General features: G+C 37.1%; 1 protein-coding gene across 2 annotated transcripts in view; it reads left to right on the top strand.

The window, feature by feature from the left end:
• The window catches only part of DSE (dermatan sulfate epimerase), a 34,730-nt gene extending 17,336 nt beyond the window's left edge, over nt 1–17,394 (top strand). For both annotated transcript variants that reach the window (XM_034409206.3, XM_034409207.3), the window contains exons 3-6: nt 5,349–5,602; nt 7,475–7,714; nt 10,242–10,449; nt 14,091–17,394. In XM_034409206.3, coding sequence (XP_034265097.2) covers nt 5,349–5,602; nt 7,475–7,714; nt 10,242–10,449; nt 14,091–15,843 — 2,455 coding nt within the window. In that variant the 3' untranslated portion in view covers nt 15,844–17,394. The remainder of the gene's footprint in view (nt 1–5,348; nt 5,603–7,474; nt 7,715–10,241; nt 10,450–14,090) is intronic.
• The last annotated feature ends 3,550 nt before the right edge of the window (nt 17,395–20,944 follow it).

A 20,944-nucleotide genomic window follows, 5' to 3' on the forward strand; every position in this document is an offset into this window, starting at 1 on the left:
TGCTTGTATTTTAGAATATTACTTGGAAATATGCATTTAAATTAAATAAACATGATCAACTCTTAATATTTTTAAAGGAAACTTTGTTAATTGTAATATAGGATATAAAATTGTTTTATTTTATTTTTAAGTTTAAAGTTCTGGCTTTAGTAAGCGATTGAAACTTCAGACATAATCTTTAACATTCATAAATACCTGTATGAATGTAATGAACATTGTTGCTGCATAATGAAAAGGCCAGAAAACTGGTCCACCATTTATTTCAATTGTCAAAAATAGCATGGGGAAGCAACCACAATAATTACAGAACACAGAATAATAGAGTTGAAAGGGATCTTGGAGATCTTCTAGTCCAATTCCCTGCCCAGGAGACCTTATACCAGTGATGGCTAACCTTTTTGCCATCGCGTGCCAGGAGGGGGGGGGCGGGGGAGGGTCGCGTGCGCAACCCCCTCCCCCCTCCCCCCCGCTCCTGGCACATGATGGCCTGGTAGGCCCGTTTTTCTTTCTTACCTGGTTCCAGATCCTCTCTGTGTATCTGGGAAGGGCGAAAACAGCCTTTTCCACTCCCTTGGAGGCCCTACAGAGGCTGAAAGGGCCCATTTCCCAACTCTCGGTGGGACAGGAAATGACATTTTTTGCTGTCCCCAGCCTCCAGAACCTCTCTAGGAGTCTCTCTAGGAGTCTCTGGAGGCTGGGGACAGGAAAAAATGTCACTTCCTGTCCCACCGGGAGTCGGGAAATGGGCCCTTTCAGCCTCCATAGGGCCTCCAAGGGAGTGGGGAAGGCTGTTTTTGCCCTTGCCAGATACACAGAGAAGATCTGGAGCCAGGTAAGAAAGAAAAACGGGCCTTCCCCACCCCGCCCCCAGGCCCTCCAGAGGCAGGAAACAGCCTGTTTCCCTACTTCTGGTGGGCCCAGAAGGCCCGAAAATCAGCTGGTCGGTGCGTGCATGTGCCCCAGAGCTGAGCTGGCGTGCCCACTAATATGGCCGTGTGCCACCTGTGGCACGTGTGCCATAGGTTCGCCATCACGGCCTTATACCATTTTGGACAGATGGCTGTATCCAGTTGCCTCTTAAAAACCTCCAGTAATTGGAGCACCTGCAACTTTTGGAAGCAAGCCGTTCCACTGGTTAATTTTTCTCACTGACAGGAAATTTATCCTTAGTTCTAGGTTGCATCTCTCTTTGTTAAGCTTCCATCCATTACTTCTTTTCTTGCCCTCAGATGCTTTGGAGAATAGGTTGACCCTCTCTTCTCTGTGACAACCCTTCAAATATTGGAGTGCTACCATGTCACCCGTGGGTCTCCCCTTTGTTAGATTAGTAGACATTCCCAGTTCCTGCAACCGTTCATCATACAGTTTAGCCTTCAGTCCCCTAAACATCTTTGTTGCTCTTCTGCACTCTTTCTAGAGTCTCAACATCTTTTTTATGTTATTGTTATTCTGTACTCTGTAATTACTGTGGTTGCTCCCACACACACTATTTTTGACAATTGAAATAAATGGTGGTCATTTTCTCTGGCCTTTTCATTATGTAGCAATAATGTTCATTCATGCAAGTATTTATAAATGTTAAAGATTATGTTTGAAGTTTAAATCAAACACTTAAGTCATTTTTTTCATGTCAGTGTTAGAGTAGCAAAAGCTACATAGTTTAAAAGTACTTATTGTTAAAATGGCAATAAAAGCTGTGAAGTTCAAAAGAAAAAGGGTAATAAATTAGACTGCTGAGTATTTAATCCACAGTTTAAATCAATCATTTTTTAAAATGATTGGCAGAAATAATATGCAATTTCAAATTGTCAATGAAGTTTGAAATTCCTTAAGGCATTTGTATATAAAAGCAATAATAGCCTAATAGCAGTTTTGCAACAAATGAAAGAGTAGAGAGAAAGAAATTCACTCACTGTCATTTTCAAGTGTAAAATTTACTGTGAGATGAGATTTGTGGATATAAACTAAATATTAGTTGTTATGTGAGATTCCTACTTTTTCTCAAAAACATTCCTGTAATAGAATAATGACCTCTTTTAGAATCAACCTTTAGGCACTGCTACTGTATAGTTTGAAAGGCATCTTTGTTTTCCTTTACTTTATCAAAACTGAATAATCTTGATAAAGCATCTAAGTACTTTAAATGATGCTGCTTCTGGCTCTTGGAATACAAGTTGAAATCTTCATTTGTGCTTAGATAACTTGTACCTGAAATTTATCTTTTTCCAGTTAACCGCATAACTTATTTTTCCTCTAAATGCTTATCTGTAATCTCTTTTGAAACAGAGATAACACTATTGATTTAATTTAATTTTCACTGTAACTTTTACAGTTCTATATTGTCAGTTAAATTTATTTCTTTAGATATTTTTTTATTCCACCTTTATTAGTTTTATAAATAACTCTGATACTCCTTTCCCCGTCCTGTTTTCCCCACAACAACAAACCTGTAAGGGAACTTGGGTTGAGAAAGAGTGACTGGTCCAAAGTTTTCCATCTGGCTTTCATGACTAAGGCAGGATTAGAACTCAGTCTCCTGATTTCTAGCCTAGGGCCTTAACAACTAGACCAAAATGACTCTCTCAGTGTATTGTACTATAATTCCCTGAACAGACTCTACAGTCCTTAGAAGACATTCAACATATTGGATGGTAATAATTGTCATCATTATAGACAATTCTATGAACAATTTATAAATTATAGTAAAAGACAGTATGGATTATGTCCTGTAGCTAAAATTCTATAAATGCTTGGCATATACTAAAATATATTTTCAGGCTTCTGGCAAGTAATGTTATATCAATATGTTTCAGGCAAAGACAGTCTTGGATCCAGGCCATGAGGGGTTACTGTGAGTGTTTAATAAATTGAAGACCTGGCCAACAGGTTTTTAAAATTCTGCTTTGCCAAAATAATTCACCAGACGCTAAGAATTTTTAAATAAAATCAAAATAAAGGTAAAGGTTTTCCTTGTCCAGTCATGTCTGACTCTAGGGGGTGATGCTCATCTCCGCTTCTTAGCCAAGGGAGCATCATTTTCTGTAAGCATTTCTGTGGCCATGTGGCCAACTTGACTATACTCCAAAGCGCACCGAGCACTGTTACCCTCCCACCAAAATGGTACCTATTTATATAGTCACATTTTCATACTTTTGAACTTCTAGGTGAGCAGAAACTGGGGTGAGAATGGAAACTTATCCCATTGTGCAATGCTCGAGTCTTGAAACTGGGCTCGAAACTTCCAGCCGACAAGCCCAGTGAGCCATCACATCCTTCTCAAAATCAAAATATGCCGCTGTAAACTTGATTGTTACAGTGTGTGGTGAAGATGAGGCTATGAGACCATTCAAAAGTTACCAGTCCTTGCGGAAGCGTTTGCTCTGCATCTCTACACAGGTTCAGTTCATGGGAGAAGCCCTCTAAGCAGTTTAAGGCTATGAGAGGATTCTGTGCTTCAACATTACAACCATCAGTTTTGAAGAGGTGCTCCAGTTGCTTGGTAAAACTGCCTGTCCAAATAATTGCTGAACCCTTTTTGGAGTCATCAGAAAACGTTTTGTCCCAAATATGAAGAGATCTATTATTTTTAATGTGGAAAAGATAATGTGATCCTACTTTGGAGCCATCAGTATTTCAATACTTTTTATTAAAGTGCAAGCTAGTTCATAATAATATTGTCTACCACTTTTGATTTTTCTTTAGAAAAAAATCACATGATTCAAATATCTGGGGGCTATGTGACAGCAAAATACAAATGTTGGATTATTTATTATAGCTTATCCTCTTGCCAAAATTCCTCAGTAGAATAGTTCATAATGAAATACAGCTCATAAAACCCCATTCCATTTCCAGTTAGCTTCCTTGAGAAGAGAATAAAAGAGCAAAATCACTTTCATATATTTGTATAGGTGGCCTCTCAGAACACCCTTCCACAGACTCAGTTTCAATGAGTACAATTCAACTGCTATAATTTCTCCAGCCAGATAACTATTACTATTAATTGTAGGAGATGCCATTTTAAACCAATTTTTAAAAATACTTATTTTATGTATTTAATTTATAAGGCACCCAAGTCCAATAGAGTCCAATTATGTTCAAGTAGTTTAATTGCACTGGTTATAGCTCCAGTAGTTTTTTAGAGAGAACAACTATAGTGATAGGGAAGCAAAATCATTCATTCATTCATTCATTCATTCATTCATTCATTCATTCATTCACTGTAGCCAACCATATCAGTCAATGATATGTCCAGTGTCTTACAGTTAAGATACTAAAACATTTAAAAAAGAATCTTGAACCAACCTAGAAATCAATAATATTTTTATTGCTTTTATGTAAGATTGATGGTGTGGAAACCAAGCAAGACCATAGGTCATACTGTAGGCTGAATTTAAAAAAAAGCAGAGCTAAAAAGATAATATTAGATACTAGAATATTAACTGAAATCTTGTTCTGCAAATAAGAAAGTGACCTTATAATCACTGTTTCAGTTGACATCATATGAACTCTGCAAAGATTGAAGGCTAACCTTCCCTGGTTGCTTGGCCTCACATGATGGAGGAAATGTGATGTCAGATGCCATCTCATATGTTAAAGGAAAAACACACTGATTTTTTAATACAAGCAAATCAAGAAGTTTGTCTTCTTGATTCTCTGGAATAATAATAATAATAACAACAACAACAATTTGATTCAGGAAGGGTGATTTTAGAGCAAATATGACTGATGAATTTTCAAACTGTAGTCTTTCATGAATTGTAAAACAGAATGAACTGCTATACATTGTTTGAAATTTTAATAAAGATTGAATTGAAAAGACAAAGTGAATTGTTTGAAATTGCAATGTTGATTTCAAAGAAGAAACTAGGTTTACAAACTTTTGGATTAAACCTAAATTCCTGGTTTTGTACAGACAGAAGAAACCCACAATTTTAATGTTTGTTTATCTAAAAAAATATTTTGTGTGATATTTGGGGAATCTGGGAGGCTTACAAATGATACCCATCTCTCAGATAATGAACAGAGGACCATTAATATTAGCTTGAAAATGAGCCAAGCCTCTTTTCCATTGTGGGAGGCAGGGTTCAGTTTATTTCCTGCACATTTCTAAATTGCATTACATTAATCTGTATGCAATTTTTATATGTCATGGGTCTTCAGCCCCAAGCAATGAAAAAACTGAAGGTAGGGAAAGATTAATGTATGAGTGGAGATCTGCATGCTCAGTATTAGCTGTTTGATGCAATTCTCAGTTTTCTGTTTTAAAATCTGTAACGTTTAAATAGCAATGTTTCTATAATCGTGCCATTTATAAGATGTGTAGAAGTGACACCTTTCCTCTTTTACAGGTTAGTGAAGGATGCTCCATGGGATGAGGTTCCCCTTGCTCACTCTTTGGTTGGATTTGCCACTGCTTATGACTTTTTATATAACTACCTTAGCAAGTCCCAGCAGGAAAAATTTCTGGAAGTAATTGCCAATGCCTCAGGATATATGTATGAAGCCTCATATAGGCGTGGATGGGGTTTCCAATACCTACATAACCATCAGCCTACCAACTGTTTGGCCTTGCTGGTAGGAAGCCTGGTTCTAATGAATCAAGGTAGGTCTTGAACAATGAGCAATTCTTTTTTTTTAAAGCCTGTGACTTCCTAAGACCAAATGAAGTCTCTGAAAGCTCTAGCTATGATCCCAGAATCCCTGCAAAAATTGGAAATGAAATGTGATTTTTAATGCATCAGAAGTGGAAAATTAAAACGGGGGATAAGTGCATGTCTACTGTTTTAAATTTTAAAATAAAATTAATTTTAGAATCATATAAATTCAATTCAGTTTTTTATTGTGATCCTGCTCTTGAACTAGCCTTATTTAATTTTTATAGTGCAGCATTTTATACTCTTCTTAAAGATCTGATATGGCTCTTGGGCTAAACAAGGTGTGCATATTGAAACTAGATAAACATACATTTTTAATTCTCAAAATCATTAATCTCTCATTCTCAGAGTGTGCTTGAGTATATATATTCTGTCTTCTTTATACAGTGTTTTAAGAGAATGATAGCATAAAGGATCCATCTAGCCCAGGGCTGTCAAACTCGATTTCATTGAGGGCCTCATCAGGATGTGTCTGACCTTGGGGGGGGGGGGGACAGAGAGACGTGGCCAGCATGACATCACTTGTGTCAGGGGGTGCCTGTGGTGGCCTGAGTGGCCAGCGAAAACAGGCTCCCGAGCTCCATTTTCAGCTGGGATGGCTTCCTGCAACCTTCTGCCAGCGAAAATGGAGCTTGGAAAGGCCGCATGTGGCCCTCGTGAGCTCCATTTTTGCTGGCAGGGGCACTTAGGCCACCACAGGCACCCCCTGACCAGGCAGGCTGGTCCTTCACTATTTCCAGGGTGGCCCCACGAGCCAGATCTAAGCACCCCATGGGCCAGATCTGGCCCCGGGCCTTGAGTTTGACGCCCCTGATCTAGCCCAACATCTAGTCCCACAACCAGTCATTTGCTTCTGTAAAAGACACAGAAAGATAATGAAGACCCCAGCCCTTCTCAGTTTGTCCCAAGGAATTGATACCCCTTGATCTACTGCCTCAAACATGGAGATTTCTCATAGCCTATCATGCAAATGAATACTGAATAACCTATTCTCTAGTAATTAAGATTATTTTCTCTTAAGGATATTCATCCGTGACAATTATGTTATGTTATGTTATGTTATGTTATGTTATGTTATGTTATGTTATGTTATGTTATGTTATGTTGAGAGAAAAAGTACTAGCTTCATTCTTTCTTTTATTTCTTTATTTACTGCCTAGATAGATAGATAGATAGATAGATAGATAGATAGATAGGTGATAGATGATAGACAGACAGACAGACAGACAGACAGACAGACAGACAGACAGACAGATAGATAGATAATTTCACTATATCTCCAGATTTCAGGTATTTTAAGTGAGAGAGAAAGGTTTCTTATGCCCTTTTCTACATGCTGTGCATAATTTTATAAATGTATATCATGTTTTCTCATTTTTTATTTTTATAAATATCCCAACTCCTTTTTGATTTCTTATCTAAATGTTTCCTAGATTTTTTTTTAAATGAAAAATTTAAAAATAAAATTTAGACACGGTAAATATTTTTATATTTTTTTATGTGTTATAAATTTTAATTTCCTTCTCAAATATTTCCAAGCTTTATTAAATCTGCTCTTTTCAGTGCAACCCTCTTGATGTTTTCAATAAACTCTACACCATGAGTAAAATATTTCTTTTTTGTTTGTTTGTTTGTTTATTATTACCAGTAATAGATAAGGCATAAAAATCTCTTAATAAAGGCAAGGCAAGTCTATGAATAGATCCAGTTTAAAAGCTCCATACAAAAACCACATGTAGACAAGCCCAAATAACTTGCAAATATTTCACACTTTAAAAGGTCATATTACTAATATAACATTGTTCGTCTTTTTCTTACAGGTTATCTTCAGGAAGCATACCTTTGGACTAAGCAAGTCCTAACAATAATGGAGAAATCTATAGTTCTACTACATGAAGTGACAGATGGCTCCTTGTATGAAGGCGTAGCTTATGGCAGCTATACCACCAGATCTCTTTTCCAGTACATATTCCTTGTCCAAAGGCATTTTGACATTAACCACTTTAAACATCCCTGGCTTAAGCAACATTTTGCTTTTATGTATAGAACGGTTCTACCAGGCAAGTAACACAACTTAAACTATCCTATAATCAATTATTAATTCTTAGGTAAAAAGCCCAACTGCAAGCGGTTATATATCACGACAGACTGTTTTACATATAGCAATAGCACTTAGACTTATATACCACTTCACAGTGGTTTACAGCCATCTCTAAGCGGTTTACAGAGTCAGCATATTGCCCCCAATAATCTGGGTCCTCATTTTACCAACCTTGGAAGGATGGAAGGCTGAGTCAACCTTGAGCCGATGAGACTCGAACTGCTGGCAGTCTGCAGAATTAGCCTGCAATACTGCATTCTAACTGTTGCAATATTTTCTGGATCAGACTCAATAAGTTATGAGAGAGTTAAGAGTTCAAATATATTTTCTTTTATTTACATAAGGCATTCTATATTCACTGAATATTCACAGATAGAAGCAAAGAAAAGAGTGTGTGTAGCTCCTTATATATACAATGGGTGGAGCTAGATATGGGAGTGGTGAAGTATGAATACATTAAGAAGTGAAGAATAAATTAACCCCTGACATCCCGTTCATATACTATTTACACATTAGAGAATAAGGCATTTACTTGTGACACTAACAATTGCACCACCATGGTTCTTATATTGGTATTAAACTTTAGTATTCTCCACAAATGAAAATTGTATCAAACTAATAACCTTTGGTTAATGTACACCATGCCAACCTATAAAAATGTGTATTCTCTAGTTCATAATGATATAAACACTAGGTTGGATAAACAATGCATTTTTCTCATATAGAAAATGCTTCTAATCGGGGAAGGGCTGCTTATTTTCACACATTGATTTGTGAAAGAGTTTGTACAGTTGTAAAGGTGATCCTATAGAACCCCTCTGCTGAAATACGGCTTTGTACAATTCTTGAATTATGGAGACAGGCTGTTAGATACACAGTCGTATACAAAGTTATCTTACATTTACAAAGCAAGCCATGTAAAGAGTATTCTGAGACATTTATATGGGGCCCAGGCATACACTGGGTGTACCAGCTTCTACCAGTGGTGGTAGAAGCACTTGGGGCTCTGACTCCTAAACTGGCAGATTGGCTCCAAGAGATCCCAGGAACAACATCAGAGCTCTCTTGAAGAGTGCAGTGCTAGGAACAGCAAAGATGCTTTGCCGAACCTCAAATTTCCAGGCCTCTTGTATAGGACCCAAGATTATATTCTCTGTTTACTCCAATGGATGGTAAGTGTCATTCTCAATCTTGGGTCCTATACAAGAGGCCTGGAAATTTGAATGAATGAATGAATGAATCTTTGTATAAAAAGATTCATGCATTTAATATCTTAGTCATCACATCTGTCAACTTAAACTGGAAGTCTGAGTTGTTAAATTCATTAGCAGAATCTCAATCTTATCTATATAAGCTAGTAGGTAGTCATCAGGAACGCATCAAATTTGATGCAGATTCCTTAAAATGTCAGCATAACACAGCAGTTTATTGTACTTACAATATGGAAGATATGAAACCTGATGCATTTCCTCAAATCATGCATTGTTATTGATTGTCTAAGGCAGGGGTGTCAAACTCAGTCACGTTGCGGGCCGCATCAGGAGTTTGTTTGCCCTTGGGTGGCCTGGTCAGCGTGGCCAACTGGGTGGGCGTGGCTGGTCCCTCGCCATCTCCAGGATGGCCCCGTGGGCCAACTCTGTGGCCTATTGCAGGTCAGATACATGCGCTGCATGATTGATACGTCTGCTCTAAGGAATGCACTCTCCAGCCCACAGAAGTTCTCAAACAAACACAACAGCCTTGCTATTTTCAAATTTAGATTACCTCATAATGTTAATTTACAATGATCTTAAGAATCAAATTAGAATGGACAGTTATTGAATTCTATCCCTCCCTTAGTGTCTAATATACCAAAGGGAAAATTTCATATTTTCAAGGACTGATGAACTATAAAACCTTCCAAATTATATATAAAACATATAAAATATGTCAGTTTAAAATTGCCTCATAAGGATTATTTTTAAATAGACAAAACTTGTCATTCATTATCATGGGGAAAAAGATACACCTTATAGTGTGAATCAATATCTTATAAATTAAAGCATCATTAACTAATAAACAAAGCTTCTGGAATGAAAAATGAGTTAGAAAATTTTCCCCAAATGAACTTGGAGAAATGTAGAGAAAAATATTTAATATGATATAACTTAGCTGTATTCAATATTAATTTTAAATAATACAATTTAAACAAGATAATCAATTTAAGTGAGGCATTAAATAGATTTTAATATGCTACAAAGAATTCTCTAGACATTCTGTGTGTAAATCTGAGCACATTAATGTTTCATAGTCTGACAATTTAATGATCTACTATTTTAGAGGAAAAGTGATATTAAAACTTTTATAAGAACCTTACAAATGGATATAGTATTACCAACATTATATGTAATATTGTAAATAATTGGGAGCTCTTTCTATCACTTAAATATGCAATATTAAGAAAGGGGTTTACTTTCATATATGTTTGTTTTAATTTTTCCTCCTAGGATTCCAAAGAACTGTTGCTATTGCAGATTCCAACTACAATTGGTTTTATGGTCCGGAAAGCCAGTTGGTTTTCCTAGATAAATTTGTTATGCGCAATGGCAGTGGAAACTGGTTGGCTGATCAGATTCGAAGGAACAGAATACTTGAAGGTCCAGGGACACCTTCCAAAGGACAGCGTTGGTGCACACTTCACACAGAGTTTCTCTGGTATGAAATAAGTAAATCTTTAATCAATGGGCTACATAGAGGGTGGACAAGAGAAAAAACAGGCACAGAAGTGAGTTTAGATATGCTTGTCAGGAATTTATAGAATTTGTACCATTCTTTCTCAGCTGCACATTCTCAAGAAAACACCAGGCAAAGGTCAAATGGACTTTTTTATGCAGTAGATGAGATAGAGCTTTCCAAATATGTGCCATGAAATTATATTCTCTATCAGAAATGAGAAGATTTGGCTAACTATAGTTCCAGAAAATTTGTCAAAAACAGATAAGTCATCTTGGAGGTGAAGAGCAGGGAACGAAATGAGCAGTCTCACAGAACGAAATGAGCCTTACAGAAACAGTTATCGTATTTTTCAGAGTATAAGACACACTTTTTTCTCTCCTAAAAGGCTGAAAATTATGTAGCTTTTTTTAAGCTTTTTTTCAGCCCTAGGGAGGTGCTAGATCTACCTCCGATTCTCAGCTGTGCTTTAGAAGCTTTTTTTCATGAAGCAATCTTCCCCCCCTCCGACCCTCAGCTGTGAAGCTTTTTTTCAGCCCTAACGAGGCGCTAGCGTGTGAAGCGATCTCCGTGGTTTGCCTGCTTTTCTCATTGCTTCTCTCTCCAAAGATCAGTTGTGCTTTAGAAGCTGGTTTTTATTGCCAAGCAGGAGATAAAAACCAGGAAACTAATGTGCTGAAGCTGACCAGACTAAAGACGCTAGCCAGATGAATATCTGATAGGCAGATTTCCCCCCCCCCCCGCTATTTTCCTCCCCAAAAACTAAGCTACATTTTATACTCCAGTGCATCTTATACTCTGAAAAATATGGTAGTTACTTTCAGAGGCATGCAGACTCTTGAAACAAAATGCTGTAGCCCCAATGTCCCTAAGAGGAAGGTATGTAAGAGTCCAATAACTTGTTGAGGATAGGCTTGGTATGGGAACAAGTTAGGTAAAGTAATAAAACCCTTGATATTTGTTTTAACATTGTGCTACCAAACATTGTGGAGAAAACATTGATAATTTCAAATATGTTTTGCTCTGTTAGAGTAATCTGAACTTACCTTTGGGTTTGTTGACTTTTTATACTCTACTAGGAAAGATCAGCAGTGTTGGAGTTTTGGATAACCAAGGGTTGTTGGTTAGCACAGGTTATGTATTCTTCCATTTTGCTTGCTTTGCATGTGTTGGATGGGATGATCTTGTGAATGGATGTTGCTTGCGAATGATTAAGGCTTTGTTGGTAGATTATTTGGCCAATAATAATAATAATAACAATAATAATGTTTTAGCTCTATTTTATCTCTGTTTTGGTTGCTTCTTTTTTGGTGGTGTCGATATCTGCTTGATGGCATTACTTGGTGGTGATTTTTTTCTCTTGTCATTGTTGAAATATAATTTGGCTTTCGTTATTTGGTTGGTAAAGAGATGGCTGTAGTTGTTCTAGGTTTTGGTTGATTGCTGTGTGATTTGTGGTATGTTGTTGTAGGTTGGGCTGATGTGCTCATGATTTCAATAGAATTAATTCGCTATATCTCTTGATCACTACCTAGTCAGAGTACTAGGCTTCTAAGAACTCCCTCTTTCGTGAGAATATTTCACTATTTTCCTATTGAGATTAGGAAGTCATATTGAGTCTATTTACAACTAGTAAAGGATGCTCAAGGATATATCTTGCTAATCTTTTGTCTGCTTTGGCCTATGCAGCGACACTTGCATTTTATTTTGTAGATTACTCCTGTTTTGTCTTCCTTTGGTACGGCGGCCTTGAATTTGCTGAGAATGCTTTGTAGGGACTTCGTTTATTTGCATACTTCAGAAATTTTCAAATAGCTGGAACAACCTTTTAACATACTCCAAAGTGCCTTTGATGTAGGGAGCCTTATTCTTTTTATGATGCTTGGGCTTTTATCTAGCATTGCAGCAAGTTACAGAAAGTAGAAATCATAACACTTTTTTTAATACAGCGGATACCCAAGCGGCATGCAAATAGAACATATAGAACATAACGAGTCTGAAATATCCATTGAAATATCTATTTCAATGAAATATCCATTGAAATATCCAGTTTGAAATATCCATTCTGTTCTTTCAAGATGTCCTTCAATGAAGGCTGGTACGTATCCTTTACTTACAAGTCCCTGTGACTAAAAATTGTCCAACTGAGATTGAAAAGCACTCTGAACAATTGAGGATCACGGATAATATTTCAATATTTATCATAAAGTAAGAAACATAACTGTTCCTGCTTTGCTATTAAATAGATAAAAACGGCAAAATCCCTTTCAGTCAATATGGATTGCTTTAATAGTTTTTAAATTATTATTCATTGTATGACAATTAAAAAGTAAATCCAATTGTATTCAACAGGACTTATGGCTTGGTAGGAGTTTTAGAGTAGAAGCTTTAGTGTGCAATCCTCTTGCAAATATATTTAGAAGTAAGTCCAACTAAGCTCAGAAGAAGCTTATTTGAAAGCAAATATGCATATGACTGAAGTGTTGGCTATTTAAGCCCTGATTTAAACAAGCCCCGATTAGTTAAGAGGGTTGGTGGCAGGTTTAAAGGACTCGTTATGTTCTATATGTTCTGTTTGCATGCCGCTTGGGCATCTATTCAGCCCAACATTTTGCATAGTCAGCAGGGTTGTTGTTTTTCACAACATAGATTTAGGCTGAAGATTTGGTGGATTTGGTGTGTGTGTGTGTGTGTGTGTGTGTGTGTCTGTCTGTCTACCTATCTATCTATTTCATTGATAATAAAACTTTTTTAAAATGATGAATAATGTTTGTTTTAGTACATCTTGTTACCTGTTCAACTAACCTAATTTCCCACCTGGATGCTCTTACGACTATACAAACATTCATCTCTTTCTCAAGCTATTTAACAGGCAACAATGGAAATACTCTAACAGGGAAATGAACTTTAAGATAGTTCCCCATTATACTGTATATCTGGCTCAGTTCAAACCTATGCAATGTCCTCTAAGTATGTGGGGTTCCCATTATTTTCATCCAGTATCAGATAAAGGAAAACCACTTAATACAATATACCAATCCTGAAAATGTGCAGATTTTTTCTTGCCAAACAAATATAATTTTTTAAAATACAAAACTCATAACTTCTTAAACTTACTTGCTTTTCTACTTAACTTCTCCTTTATCTGCAGAGCTTTCTTCACTCTAGATGATCTCTTTCCATTTCAGATACAAAGATTTTATACTTGGGAAGGCAGAAGGATTGCTAATGGACAAGTGCAAAAATCATTTAAACCAGACAGATATTTGAAAGCTTGGAATGGAGCATATTTTTTTCTAAATAAGTTTTCTGAGTTCTCCAAACTCAGCTTACTCTTTTTCAGATGTGCTTTTTCCAGAAATTCTGAACCAGGTTAAAGCATGAATTCCTAAAATGCAAGCTAATATACTGTTTATACAAAGCAAAAAACAAAAATTTATCATAATCTTCTTCATTAAAGACTATTGCAGAGTGGAATATTGTTCCATATTAACATTGCCAAATGTTTTTACAAAGTAAAAAATTTGATAGTAGTAATGTGGTTTCTTGTTAATGTTTTTATTATTTCTATCCTGTCTTGAAATTCACTGATCAACAACTCATTCTCTTTATGTTTTTGAAAGGTATGATTCAAGCCTGGGATTCGTCCCTCCACCAGATTATGGTATTCCCAAACTTCATTATTTCGAGGACTGGGGAGTTGTAACATATGGAAGTGCTCTGCCAGCCGAAATCAACAGCCCCTTTCTCTCCTTCAAATCAGGAAAGCTGGGAGGACGTGCAATCTATGACATGGTTCACCAGAACAAGTACAAAGAATGGATCAAAGGTTGGAGGAACTTCAATGCTGGGCATGAGCATCCAGATCAGAACTCATTTACGTTTGCCCCCAATGGTGTACCTTTCATAACAGAAGCTCTGTATGGACCAAAATACACATTTTTAAATAATGTGCTGATGTTTTCTCCAGCTGTATCAAAGAGTTGTTTTTATCCATGGGAAGGACAAGTTACTGAAGATTGCTCATCAAAGTGGTTGAAATATAAACATGATCTGGCTGCAGATTGCCAAGGGAAAGTAATTGCTGCTATAGAAAAAAATGACATAATCTTTATTAGAGGAGAAGGAGTGGGTGCCTACCATCCTAAACTAAAGTTGAAAAGCGTACAAAGAAACCTCTTACTTCTTCATCCCCAGCTTCTCTTGCTAGTGGACCAAATATATCTTCAAGATGACAGTCCTGCCAAAATAGCAACTAGCTTCTTCCACAATGTTGATGTGCCTTTTGAAGACACAGTTATTGATAACGTCCACGGAGCCTTCATTCGGCAACAGGATGGGATCTACAAGATGTACTGGATGGATGATACTGGATATAGTCAAAAAGCTATCATCGCCTCAAGAATGTATCCCAGAGGCTACCCTTACAATGGGACAAACTACGTGAATGTCACTACTCATCTGCGTAGCCCAATCACTAGAGTCGTATACCTCTTCATTGGACCTTCTATAGACGTCCAGAGTTTCAGCGTCCATGGGAAGTCTCAGCAGCTGGATATTTTTGTCACCACCAGTGAGCATGCTTATGCCATCTATCTGTGGACTGATGAGAATAAAAGCCACTCTGTTTTTGCACAAGTTATTGCAGATCATCAAAAAGTGGTGTTTGAGCGAGCTTCTGCAATTAGGAACTCCCCAGTTTCAGGAGTAAAGGACAATATTGAGATAGTAGAGAAAAACCTTCAGCATTTCAAGCCTGTGTTCCAGCAGTTAGAGAAGCAGATCCTTTCACGTGTGCGGAACACGGATAGCTTCAGAAAGACAGCTGAACGCCTACTCCGGTTTTCAGATAAAAGACAGACAGAAGAAGTCATTGACAGAATATTTGCAATTTCTCAGCAGCAGCAAGGCAGAGCAAAAAAGAACAAAAAGGTGGCTAAAGGCTACAAATTTGTGGATGCTGGCCCAGATATATTTGCACAAATCGAAGTCAATGAAAGAAAAATTCGGCAAAAAGCACAAAGCTTGGCCCAAAAAGAATTGCCTGTGGATGAAGAAGAAGAAATGAAAGATCTTCTGGATTTTGCAGATATTACCTATGCGAAAGAGAAAAACAGTGTGCCAATCAAAGTTCAACCTGGTCTGTCCCAAATATTTTCCACTACTCGAAGCAGTGCTCCTTTAGTGTCAGCATCTTACACACGTCTTTTCCTCATTCTGAATATTGTCATTTTTTTTATTATGCTAGCAATGCAACTCACCTGGTTCCAGAAAGCCAAGAGCTTACATGGGCAAAGATGCCTTTATGCAATCTTGTTAATTGACAGCTGTATATTACTGTGGCTATATTCTTCTTGTTCCCAATCACAATGCTAGCAAAAAAAACAAAACAAGACTGTGAATGCTATTTGACCATTCTATGATTAGGTATGTTTATGCAAAAGTGCAGAATATATTTTCTTTTCTGAATGTATTCCAGAAAATATCTATGGAAAAATTCTCTTTTAATCAGAGAAGATGAAATTAATGGGCATTGAGACATTTGACACATTTCTCAGATTATCACCTATATACGGGTCAAGTCTGTTCTATAAATGAATGTCTTGTGCTTTTATTCTGAATTCAATATGTGCATTTAATTTTCTTCTCCAAAACCAATTTTCCTTGTCACTGAGTTGATTTATTATTTTTTGAACATATGCAACTGGGATGGTTTAATCAAAGTCTACTGATTGTTATCGTATGGATAATCCTCAGATAATAGTCCTCAGTGGTATATATTTCTTTTCAATGTTTTGCCTGTTTTAAAGTACTGTGCTATTACAATTAGCATTTTTTTAAAAGTGTGGATACCATTTCTTCCCAGTTGGCCTTCAGACCTATTTGTTTTGCTTCCACCTTAGTTATGGTACTTTTTGGAGTACAAGATGCACTTTTTCCCCCCTAAAAGAGGGTGGAAATGTTGCTGTGTCTTATACACCGAATACAGCCATTTTTGGCCTCCCGAAGCCCGGCCCCGTGCGTCCCATTTTTGCAAAAAACGGGCCCGCTTTTCACAAAAACAGGACATGCAGAGGTTTTGGGAGGCCTGCAGAGTGCTCCTAGGGGTGAGCCAGGGAGGGCAAAAACTTTTTTTTTTCTTGCTTACCTGTTCGAAATCTTGGTGCATCTTATACACTGGTGCATCTTATAGTCCGAAAAATACGGTAATTGTGAGGACCCTTTTTCAAATGTGACCTGTCATGAGATAGAAAAACCGTCTGGGCTAAGAGATGTATCTAACTTTAAATGAATCCTTGTTCCATAGATATTCTCCTTGTATTCAGCCTCTTTTCCCATTAATCTAAGAAAACAATTATGGCTAAAGCATAGCATGTTATCATTTCTTGAGTCCAGGATCCAAACAGTATGGGCATACATATTATCAAGTTACAAAGTATCCATAATCTAATGTCACAGACAGAAATGGTATTTTTATGAAACATTCCAACAAATTGGGTCCTCATAATTTTCTATAACTGATCAAATACTCAGTGGTCAATGTATATTAATGTGTCAATCAGTTTACTTGAGGAACTATGCAGAATATAAAATGGTTAAGATTCTAGAAAGTAGACGACCACTGAGGATGGAAGAACCTACATCTGGTAGTCATTGATATTGGTATATTATAAGGTTGCATTTAACGCATAAGATGATGTTATTTGTTGCAATGCTTCTCTATAAAAATTGGATCCTTTCCTTGAGAAGCATATTGGAAGTAATTGATAAATGAAGCCTTTGACCTTGCTAGATTTGATATCAGGCCCGTAAGTACTAGATATTGTTCAAATAAGGAATGTTTTCGACAACCAAGAACTTTATTTTAAAGAAAATAATGTTTGTCCCAGATGTCTTTTGCTAAATAAATAATGTCAGTTATGCATATACTTGGTTATTGATTATTACTGTTTGGTATAGAAGATACAAATTCCTCTTTCTTTACACATAAACCTCACATAATTTGTTGCTCAGGAGTAACTTTACAGCCTTAGCATTTCTTAAATATCTCATGGATATGTAAAAGTATTCGGGCACATTCCCAATTCCAAAAAGCAAATAAAATATCAAGTACTAAGAATGAAATGTGGAGTTATTTCTAAGTTGTTTCCATTTAGTTGTTCGCCTATAGACAGAATCTTGCCTGACTAAAGTAATTATCTACATAACTCTAGATATACTCTGTGAACTGTTAGGGAGGGGCCATCTTAATCCTCTTCCTGACTACTAAACTTTCCAAGCTCTGCTGCCTCTTTGCCCTTCTGAGAAATAACCCCTCCCTCCTTGGACTCCAGATTACATTCCACCCTACGTAATGAACTATAGCCTTTGGCTTTATTTATTTATTAGTCCTTGGGCCATATCAAAGTGCAAAGTTCCAGAAACAAATTATTACTAAAATTTGATAAAAGCAATTTAAAATGGAATTGGATAAAATACAATTTAAAATGAAATTGGAATAAAATAAGATTTAAGATGAAATTGGAATAAAATACAGTCTAAAATGAAATTGGAACAGAATACAATAAATTAAGATATAGATAAAATATGATAAAATTATATTTCGGTGTCACCCCTGTAATCTACCCCAATCAGTCCCACATATGCAGATCTCACAAGAACCATTTTGCTTAAGTACTGTGCTGTGTTAAATGTTATTTTCAGATTCTGGCCACACATAAGGTAAGTTGTTTTGATATGGGGATCCTAGTGGGTCATTTGTTTGGTATATGGACCAAGGTACCTGTCTGTCACCTCCTTATACAAGCAACAGTCAAATAGGATGTAAGCCAGATCTTCTACTTCTGCCGCTCCGCAAATGCAGAGATGTTTGTTGTAAGGTATAGAATGCAGGGGTGGGTTCTAAAAATTTTTACTACTGGTTCTGTGGGTGTGGCTTGGTGGTGGATAATATGACGGTGGGCATGGCCAACTTTTTTTTACTTTTAAAAGTATTTTTTCTACAACCTTAAGAGGTTGCAGAAAAAAATGCTTTGAAGAGCCTCTGCTGATCAGGCAACTCAGCTGAGATCGTCAGAGGCTTTTCAAAGCATTTTTTTTACCACCTCTTGGTAAAAAAAGCCGAAGAGGATGCAGAAAACAATGCTTTGAAAAGCCTTTGCCGATCAAGCAACTCAGCTGAGATTGTCAGAGGCTTTTCAAAGCATTTTTTACCACCTCTTCAGCTGAAGAGGTGGTAAAAAATGCTTTGAAAAGCTTCTGACGTTCCAAGCTGAGCCACTGGATCATCAGAAGCTTTTTTTTTTTTTAACTTTTAAAAGCATTTTTTCAGCCGAAGAGATTGTAGAAAAAATGCTTTTAAAAGAAAAAAAGAGCCTCTGATGAGGTGGGCAGGGTAAGTGAGCAGCGACCATGCCGGGGGCCATTTCAGGGGCATGGCCAGCCAATGTTATTACCGGTTCTCGGAATACTACAAATTTTTACTACCGGTTCTTGTGAACCGGTGCGAACCAGGAGCAACCCACCACTGATAGAATGGAATCTCCCATATCTGACCATTGTGTCAAGCTATTTGAATCTCGCTCGCGTAAATATCTCCCTTAGATGCTTTGGCTGTTGTAACTTCAAACAGCTATCTATTTGCTCAGCCATTTCAAGTTACCCACCTTACTAAGGATAGCTATGTCATTTTGTGATTCTATATCCTTAATTCTTTGGGCAGCTCTTTTTTTAAATTGTTCTGTTACGCAAGAGACAGAAAGGCCACTGCATCTGACAAAATGTGTTAGTTTGGTGATCCAGGAGATTTGTGATTATGATTTTATTTGCTCTAGTAGACATAACTTAGTCTTAGGGAGTCTATCAGTCTCCATTTCATTGACTTTGTGCCAGTAGTTATATGCTCTAATTTTGGATAGTGCATGAGCCATATGAGCCAATTCAAGTACAATATAAGTAATGGTGGTTGGGGGTGGGACAGGAAATTTGGCATATAGTGGACTCACACATTGCATTGCAGGTTTACAATTAGGCATGAGGAAATGAATACATAAACATTCCCTCCGTTGGTCCTATAAAATACAAGTGCCAAACAGCACACTCATCCCTTCTCTGGACTTAGAATATCTTGCCGGTTAAAATTAAATTCAAAACAGAATAGATTCTCTAGATCATTAATAGCAAAGAAAAAAAAAATCCTGTTCCATCTGACTAAAAGATTTTTTAAAAAAGCAATGAAGGTCAGTCAAAGTTTAAGGATTCCAGTGTGGTACACTCTCCGAATATTAGATGTTCCACTGTTTTTTTAAAGAACAAACTGATTTGCTGGGCTACAGACTTCAAAACTGCAGCTGTGTTTGGGTAACATTTATCTATGTTTTGGCTCAGAAGGTTTATTCCAAGTCGGGCTAATTGTCTTCTTTTCTTAAAATGGCTAAAGTCTTTACAAATTTTCAAATTTGTTTTTCTATTTGAACAGAACCTGATTTATATTTCTTTCTGAAACTTGCATGGATTATGTAAGAGCCTGTAACAAGTTGAATAAGCCACATCTTGAAATTTAATATTCATAACAAAAAAAAATCTGTATTTTCTATTCCTTTCCAAATTTTTAAAATTCCATTGTTGCTCATCACATTTTTCCCCACTGCTATTATAATTTTACTGATTAACCATTAGGATATATCAGAATATAAGGTGTCTTTTTCTCCCCCTTCTGTTCACTTGTCTCTGATTCTTGGAGACTGCCTGGACAAGTCCCTGCAGTTTTCTTGGCAAGGTTTTTCAGAAGTGGTTTGCCATTGTCTCCTTCCTAGAGCTGAAAGAGAGGGGACTGTCCAAAGCCACCCATCTGACTTTGCAGCTATGGCAGAATTAGAATTCATGGTCTCCTGATTTCTAGCTTGATGCCTTAACTACCACACTAATACAAAGGTTTAAAGATTAATATATAATTGCACCAATGTCTTTCTTTTGGCATTGATACATAAAAAAATTGGACAAAGTCATGAAACTTTGTTTTCGTATGTGATAACTGCAGCAAGATTATAGTATGTACAAAGATGGAAAGATTCTGTACTACTACAATGGAGGAATGGTTGGTGAAATTGACAGAACTTGCTGAGATGATCAACTTGATAGAAAAAGAACACAAGATCCAGCAGTGAAATCAAATTGTGTTTTGTGGGCAGGGCTTGGTGGGTGTGGCAGGGGAAGGATACTGCAAAATCTCCATTCCCACCCCACTCCAGGGGAAGTATACTGCAAAATCCCCATTCCCTCCCCACTCCTGAGGGAAGGATATTGCAAAATTTTCATTCCCTCCCCACTCTGGGGCCAGGCAGAGGTGGCATTTGCCGGTTCTCCGAACTGCTCAAAATTTCCGCTACTCCAGAACCTGTCAGAACCTGCTGGATTTCACCCCTGACAGGATCTATGTTTACTGGATCTATGTGACTGGAAAACCCTTATGGTCTTT

The sequence above is a fragment of the Pantherophis guttatus genome, chromosome 1 (assembly GCF_059756535.1).
Source record: "Pantherophis guttatus breed Tessera chromosome 1, ASM5975653v1, whole genome shotgun sequence".
NCBI classification, from domain to species: Eukaryota; Metazoa; Chordata; class Lepidosauria; order Squamata; family Colubridae; genus Pantherophis; species Pantherophis guttatus.